The sequence below is a fragment of the Lampetra planeri genome, chromosome 57 (assembly GCF_965212315.1).
Source record: "Lampetra planeri chromosome 57, kcLamPlan1.2.h2, whole genome shotgun sequence".
NCBI lineage: Eukaryota > Metazoa > Chordata > Hyperoartia > Petromyzontiformes > Petromyzontidae > Lampetra > Lampetra planeri.
Genome location: NC_136163.1, coordinates 4128748 through 4136998, shown reverse-complemented (window position 1 = coordinate 4136998; position 8251 = coordinate 4128748). Strand labels below are relative to the sequence as shown.

Sequence of the window (8251 nt, the reverse complement as noted above, 5' to 3'; positions counted from 1 at the left end):
ACTCAAATGAGTACCTGGTGCGGTGTGTAAACATCGCCACTAGGGAGACAAAGGCGGCCGAGCGTGGTGCTGGCCACCCACCCCCTCGTGTGCCACAGTGTGGGCCTTCATAGGTGTTACTCGCTAACAGCACTTGCCCCAACAGTGTGATGAAGGCTACACGGGGAGCTTTGTCCTTGCGTGCGTGTGTATTTTGGTGCATCTGTGTAACGGATACGTTTTGAATTTAATTGTATAGTTTGCAACATCGTCCCCTCCTAGAAAACAGTCACGACACAGAGGCTTTCGTGGGTAAATTATGCCGAATATGAATAGTCTATACATTGTAATCGACTACTCTGAGGCAGGGCCATTGCCCGAAACGTCGCCTATTGTATATTTGTCCTATTAAGGCCCCACAGAGTGTCGTTGACAAATGTGTTGCGTCTTTGTTTAATTTAAAGTCGAACATTTTCCGTGCTTTATTTACTTGGGCCTCTTTAAACATTCGGGGCCTCGCGGGACCCTCCAAGCTGAGCGCAGATAACAGGAGTAGCGGATTACAGGAGTAGCGGATTACAGGAGCCGCGGATTACAGGAGTCGCGGATTACTGGAGTCGCGGATTACAGGAGTCGCGGATTACTGGAGTCGCGGATTACAGGAGTAGCGGATTACTGGAGTCGCGGATTACAGGAGTAGCGGATTACTGGAGTCGCGGATTACAGGAGTAGCGGATTACTGGAGTCGCGGATTACAGGGGTCGCGGATTACAGGGGCCGCGGATTACAGGGGTCGCGGATTACAGGGGTCGCGGATTACAGGAGTCGCGGATTACAGGGGTCGCGGATTACAGGAGTCGCGTATTACAGGAGTCGCGTATTACAGGAGTCGCGGATTACAGGAGTCGCGGATTACAGGAGACGCGGATTACAGGAGGCGCGGATTACAGGAGTCGCGGATTACAGGAGTCGCGGATTACAGGAGTCGCGGATTACAGGGGTCGCGAATTACAGGGGTCGCGGATTACAGGAGTCGCGGATTACAGGAGTCGCGGATTACAGGGGTAGCGGATTACAGGAGTCGCGGATTACAGGGGTAGCGGATTACAGGAGTCGCGGATTACAGGAGTCGCGGATTACAGGAGTCGCGGATTACAGGGGTCGCGGATTACAGGAGCCGCGGATTACAGGAGTCGCGGATTACAGGAGTCGCGGATTACAGGAGTCGCGGATTACAGGAGTCGCGGACTACAGGAGTCGCGGATTACAGGAGTCGCGGATTACAGGAGTCGCGGATTACAGGAGTCGCGGATTACAGGAGTCGCGGATTACAGGAGTCGCGGATTACAGGGGCCGCGGATTACAGGAGTCGCGGATTACAGGAGTCGCGGATTACAGGAGTCGCGGATTACAGGAGTCGTGGATTACATAAACCGCGGATTACAGGAGTCGCGGATTACAGGAGTAGCGGATTACATGAACCGCGGATTACAGGAGTCGCGGATTACAGGAGCCGCGGATTACAGGAGTCGAGTCGCGGATGAGAGGAGTTCTATTGTCGAGTAATCGGATAGATTATCGGTAGAGCAATCGATTACTCAAAATGATGGATAGCTCAGCTCTGGTGTCTCGATGTAAAGAATGCTGCGTCACGATTAATGAACATTAACCTCATCCAATGTAAAGTATCAGACGCCTTACATACATTAATATTGTTGCTAAGAATGTTAATGTGTGATGACGTCTTGCATATATTAATAATTTCCAACGTATAAGTGTCGTGAGAATAATTTTATTGTTTTATTTTTATTATTTTAATACTTCACTTCTACGTGACTTTACCGAAAGAACCAAGAAGATGAATCCCTGCAGTCACGAAAGCTTTACATCGAAATTTAAGTGTCAGATGCTTTACATATTCAGTGACGTCATAATTATTTAAATGAGACGTGCCTGACGTCACGACATCATAACATCGCCGCGCTGCCCCGCAATCCAATTCAACATTAACATAAGTTATGCTATCCTGATGACGTCACGCATAAATTAACATATTTTATAATGCCACGCCCCTTATTAACATAAATTATCGTTGCGTCGTGACGTCAGGCGCAGGAGGGGTAGGCGGCCCAGGCGCCCTGAGGCGTGTTCGAAGCAGTTGTCGTCGGGATGTGGCCACGTCGGATCAAAGCAGCGATGGAGCTCGCGAACAGGCCGACAGATTTAGCGCCATTGCGTTAACAAACATCAACGAGATACAGGGACGTGGCGGCGGCGGTGGCGGGGCGGCGGCCAGGGAAGGGAAAGACGTAAGTTGGACCGACCGCAGTGCGGCACTCCGCCGGCGGAGGGGCACCTCGCCCGGCGCCCTGATTCAGGCAAGGCCGTAGGGGCCCGAACGCAGCTAGGCCGCAAGGGCGGTCCAAAAAAAATTTTGTGCACAATTTTTCTTTGCGCTTTGAGGCGATTGAACAAAAATAACGCAGACGTCGTCGTGAGCATTCGTCGCCATCAACGGAGAGCAGCCCGGCGCGATGGAGTCGGCGAAGGTGAAGCTTCCTCGTCGCAAATGGGAGGTGTTCCCAGGAAGAAACAGATTTTGCTGCAATGGGCGCATCATGATGGCAAGGCAGTCGGGCGTTTTCTACCTGACTCTGGCACTCATCACCATCACCAGCGGCCTCTTCTTCGCCTTCGAGTGAGTATTCATTCATTATAACCAGCGGCTGGCGGCATCATCGGCAGCAACGGTAGCAGGAGTCTTTCATCAGCAAGCATCACTTAAAATCACAGTCGTCATTGGCATCACGAATCGCCCACTTATTTTCGCGTGATGCTCTTCATCATCATTGGCAGCATCATCATCATCAGCGGCGGTGAAATCGTGAGCAGCAACAGCAGTGTCACTGTGATCAGTGTAATCATCATCTTTGTCATCAGCTTTCACTTGCTGTCAGCATCATCAGCCTGAACATCATGAGGTGTGTCATTCTACACGTGCATGAATGATCGTTATGATTTCCATAGACTCGTAAGCAGCAGCGGCAAGATCTTAAATCGGGAGCAGCACCAATCGCCGCCACTCGTCACCAGCTTGGTCGTAGTCTTCTTCGTTCAACACGTTCATTGTGATTCGTGAACACCGTCATCCGCAACAGCAGCGGATGATGGTATCAGCACCACTATCATCGTCGGCTGCGTCATCATAACTGTGGTCATCATTGGTGGACATCGGTTTCATTGACCATAATTATCTTTAAGTGTCAAGTAACCATCAATCCCAATCATATTCACTGCCACCATCATCATCACCACCACGTTTTAATGGAATTGGTTGAATAATCCTCTGAGTCGTTAGATCCAGCGAGGATTCCTGGATAAGGCCCATCACGATATCATCGGTATCAGTGTCACCATAACCATCTTCACTGCCTTCATCATCATCATCACCACTACCACCACTACAACTGTATTAGTTGCGTTATCGCTTATACTGCCCTAGTCGGCACCAACTACTCTATCCATCATTATCATAATCGTCTCTTAACGTTATCATAATCATGGTTTTCACCAGAATTTATCATCATCATCATAACTGTAATCACCATGGCAATCATAAACATCTTTTAAGAGTTTCTAAGGTTCTGTGCATGTTGTTCAATGTTTTAAGTTGCGTTATTAATCACAATTATCCACACATGCAACGTCTGGGGATTTTCAGCTCCCTACCAAACACATGCAGACGCTGTGACAGCAGTGATACCCCCCCCACACGTTTGTGTGTTCAGTTTGTTCCCCTCCGATTAGCACGGTTGTCTACGTACGGTGCGAAAGAAGTTCAAACTTACAGCACATAGAAAACAGACGCATTGATGGGTGTGGGGGCTATGGTGATGAGGGAAAATCGTCAACAGTGTTGCAGTAAGAACGCCAGGGAAAGACACTGGATTGCAAATGCATTCATTGGGAGGCTGTTTGGGAGGCTGTCAATTATTGGCATGGACTTGAACGAGGTGGGAAAGTCAACAGCACTGAGAGCAAGCACGGGACGAGGTGAGTTGTGGACTGTGGGAGCAGCAGCAGAGGAGGAGGAGAGAGACCTTCCAGTGAGCGGGACATCAATTGATTGCAGGGGGTTCCTTTTTAAGAAGCCTTGGTTGAACGGAGCATTGTGCTGATTGTGTTGGTAACGGCGCGGGCTGGTAAGTCCATCAGTGGAGTGCTGCTTTAGAGTACTGTATTGTGCTATTCATATTGGCGTTCAGGCCCTATCGTAGACATCTTACGACCAAAAAACGACAGATCGTGGAATCTGATTAGCTTTGCGCCTGGTTAAACACTTTGATGGGCAGACCACGTTTGCACAAATAGGCAGTCATAGGCTTCTGAACGGCTAAGTGGTGGTGGGCAGCAGTGGGCAGTGCCGCAAAAATCCATTGTTGTACTCTACCTATATGCCCCCCCCCTTCCCGTGTCTATGCTCCCTGCCTTCACCAACGCACGCTGAACTGCCTGGTGTGGTATGGTTGAATAACTTTGGGAAACTCAGGTGTTGAATATTTGTGCTGCGAGGTGATAAGGAGGGGGCAGTACAGCAACGGATTATGGAATCTATCCGTTCCTGGCTTCTGTGTGTACTCCTTTGCGTGTGTGCGAGTTGTCCCAAGGGTGTTCCTCAAGTTTCAACGCACACGAAGCCAGATGCGTGTTCATCGAATTGGCCAAACAACCCAGTGCAGAACCCTGCTTCAAAAAAAACAACAACAACGGCATCGTTATTATCTTGATGATTATTATAATTTTCTGACCAGCCCCTACTGCGCATATGTGAAAGATGTGGCTGTTGACCGGGGCCACGGATGGATTATTACATTGTAGTATTGCGAGAGATGGCGGATTGGGGGTGGGGGGAGGTTAGAGGGAAGGAGGCTTTCAGCCAGCAGTGGATTGACCATGGCTGATGGAGCCAGCGCTCTGGCCATATGTACGTATGTTGAACTTCCTTCGCACCGTACGTAGCCAAACGCGCTAAACGGATGTGCCGGAGGAAGGAAAACAAACTAAACACAAGAGCAAGCGGTTTGAAAGAAATGAGTGTTTCAGTCTAGATGATGATTTAGAAGTGCGCAATATCGGAAGGGAAGAACGTTCCAGACGGCCGCCTAAGGGCGTCCGAAAGCGCCGCGCAATGCCGGCAAAAAGCCGCCGCTTTGTGGGCGTAATTGGGTTCGAATCCGAGTAGAGTGTTGATTCTTTTTCTATTTTTGTCACAAACTGCACATTGTCTTGACATCTTGTCGGCCAGTTGGCGCCCAAAGTGTTGCAAAGTCTGAACATTGCCGGCAACCACAGCAACGAAGCGATGACGAGCAAATAACAACTTGCAAGTAGACAGCCACTTGGCAGCCGACAGTTTTCAAACACATGTTTGGTTTACTCGAGATAAGGCCACCTAATTGGGCCTTGCCCCGATTAAGTCGGGGAAGGGGGAGTTAAAATGTTATGCACGCGTGCCAAATTTGAAGATAAATTCTGACTAAACAGATTGGCGTGGATAGGCCTGGTCGTGGATTTGGGCCAACGGCTACTACGATGGTGATGAAATTCAAGTAGGGTAGGAGGTGGAAAAAAACCCGCACTTACGCATGGATTATGTAACACGCACGCTCCAGGATGTATTTGACTTGGGAAGTATTTAATTATCAGGACGGAAGCTGGTGGGTAGCTTGGCAGGGCGAAACGCGTTTGTTTGCGAATGTTATTTTTGTTTTCCACCCAACTGTGGTTTGTCTCTCCCAAAGTTTCGACAACCCTTTGATGACCAATTCGGATGAATTTCCGTTTGGCTGAAGTCTTCCATTAGCAACTGAACTCTTGACTGAACTTTTGCGTCATATTTGGTTCAGTCTCCCAAGTTTTGGGCAGCCCTTTGATCAACGTGGCCGGTATTCTCCGGAGTAAGTCCCTTACAGCAACTTAAAATGCTGAATGTTTATTTCATGTCGGATTATCCTTAACAAGAGGTGTGTGGCCTCATGTTGGAATAATAAGTGACCGGCACTATGGCTGAACGATTTGGGGAAAATATCTAATTGTCATTTTTCTGACAGCTATTGCGATTTGATTTGCGCTAAAAATTTTTAAAGTCAAGCTTCAGTTCAATATTCACTGTGTAATAGATGTAAAACATGTGATGGAGCATTACCACATGATACCATCAAAATACGAACTGCTCTATATATTCTGATGCAAGGATGAGAACTTAAAATATATGAATTGCTTGCAACATGTATTTATTACAAATTTTAATTGAAATAGAACAATCCAACATGTAATAATTGTTAAGTTAAATAAAACAAGTTCTAATAATATAATAATACAAATTAAACAATTCCAATAAGAAAGTAAGCGGACTTTTCAAATCGCTAAAAATCGCAGCCTTTGCGATTTGCTAATCGCATTGTTTCATATTGCAATTTCGATTTGAAATCGATTAATCGTTCAGCCCTCACCGGCACTGCATTGGCAGCGTGTGCGCAATCGCAAAGTTAATGGTGACGTTCATCAGATGGAATCGTTTTTAAATCCTTTATATTAAGTTCGCTTGCGTGCTTGCTTGCTTGCTTACGATCGTGCAAATCTTTCGGTCGTTTTTTAACCCACTTCCCGTGATCCAATCGAGCTGACATTTTCCACACAGACTCGTCGTGCGTGACAATTAATTTTCGTGAAATTTTTTTTCCAAAATTTTACACTGTTTAGGGAATTTTTTTACAAATATTTAATTACCAATTGCTTAATGCTGGCAGACAATCATCTGACCAATAGGTGGCAGCCATCTCAAGCTAGAGGACGAGAGGATTCTAGCCGCCACGCCTTTTAAGGATTTAGAGTTAAAAACTTTGTTTTTACGGGTTAGTTGTTTTTTTTATTTGGCCTTGCTGCATTTCCCCACGAACCAGCAACAGCTCCCATGATATTGTGCAGGAGGAACCCGCGCTATTTTCTGCTAATGTTGTTCGACTGAGTCACATGCCTGGGGGGAGGTAGGGGGAGGGGGGCTTGCACGAGTTGCTTTGATGCATTATTCCACACTACTAGAAATGCCCTCTGAAGAAGCTTCTCCCGTCTTAGATCCGTGCCTTCGTCCCCAGTGGAGTTATTTTTCTAGAAACTGGGGGTCGGCTACATGAAACAACCCAGGCGGTTTCCACATCATCATCATCATCAGCATCGCCAGCCGTGATCAATTCACTGTCGGATGAAGTCTTCCCCGAGCCTTTGCCCTCTCTCGCGTTCCTGTCCACACACCCGAGTTGATCGCGTCGCTTCAGCTCGCCTGCAGCAAAACTAAAAAACTGCCCCTTTTCCACTGGCGGATAAAGGCTTTACCACATCGTATCGGTCACCGTGGGTTTTACGTACGTGCGTACGTTGAACTTCTTTCTTACTGCACGTAGCCATCCGTGCTGATCGGAGGTGCGGTGCATGTAAGTTGAACGTCTTTCGTACTGCACGTAGCCATCCGTGCTGATCGGAGGTGCGGTGCATGTCCGTTGAACTTCTTTCGTACTGCACGTAGCCATCCGTGCTAATCGGAGGTGCGGTGCATGTCCGTTGAACTTCTTTCGTACTGCACGTAGCCATCCGTGCTGATCGGAGGTGCGGTGCATGTCCGTTGAACTTCTTTCGTACTGCACGTAGCCATCCGTGCTGATCGGAGGTGCGGTGCATGTCCGTTGAACTTCTTTCGTACTGCACGTAGCCATCCGTGCTAATCGGAGGTGCGGTGCATGTCCGTTGAACTTCTTTCGTACTGCACGTAGCCATCCGTGCTAATCGGAGGTGCGGTGCATGTCCGTTGAACTTCTTTCGTACTGCACGTAGCCATCCGTGCTAATCGGAGGTGCGGTGCATGTCCGTTGAACTTCTTTTGTACTGCACGTAGCCATCCGTGCTAATCGGAGGTGCGGTGCATGTCCGTTGAACTTCTTTCGTACTGCACGTAGCCATCCGTGCTGATCGGAGGTGCGGTGCATGTAAGTTGAACTTCTTTCGTACTGCACGTAGCCATCCGTGCTGATCGGAGTTGCTGGGGAAGTACAACAGCAACATAAATGACTACTTCCCCGTACTAGTCAGTTAGCGAATCCAAATCAGTGTCAGATGAGGGCAACGGTCACCCACCGTGTTGATTGAAGTTGACCACGGATTGTAACGACGCCACGGTGGCTAGGAGATGTTAACTCCTTCGCCTGGTATACAGGAGGTC

At 48.2% G+C, this 8251-nt stretch overlaps 1 protein-coding gene across 1 annotated transcript in view; it reads left to right on the top strand.

Annotated features, from left to right (window-relative positions):
• Nucleotides 1–2085: 2085 nt before the first annotated feature.
• The window catches only part of ZDHHC14 (zDHHC palmitoyltransferase 14), a 65487-nt gene continuing 59321 nt past the window's right edge, over nt 2086–8251 (top strand). Inside the window, exon 1 of the mRNA XM_078618411.1 lies at nt 2086–2677. Within this exon, the coding sequence (XP_078474537.1) occupies nt 2514–2677 (164 nt within the window). The 5' untranslated portion in view covers nt 2086–2513. The remainder of the gene's footprint in view (nt 2678–8251) is intronic.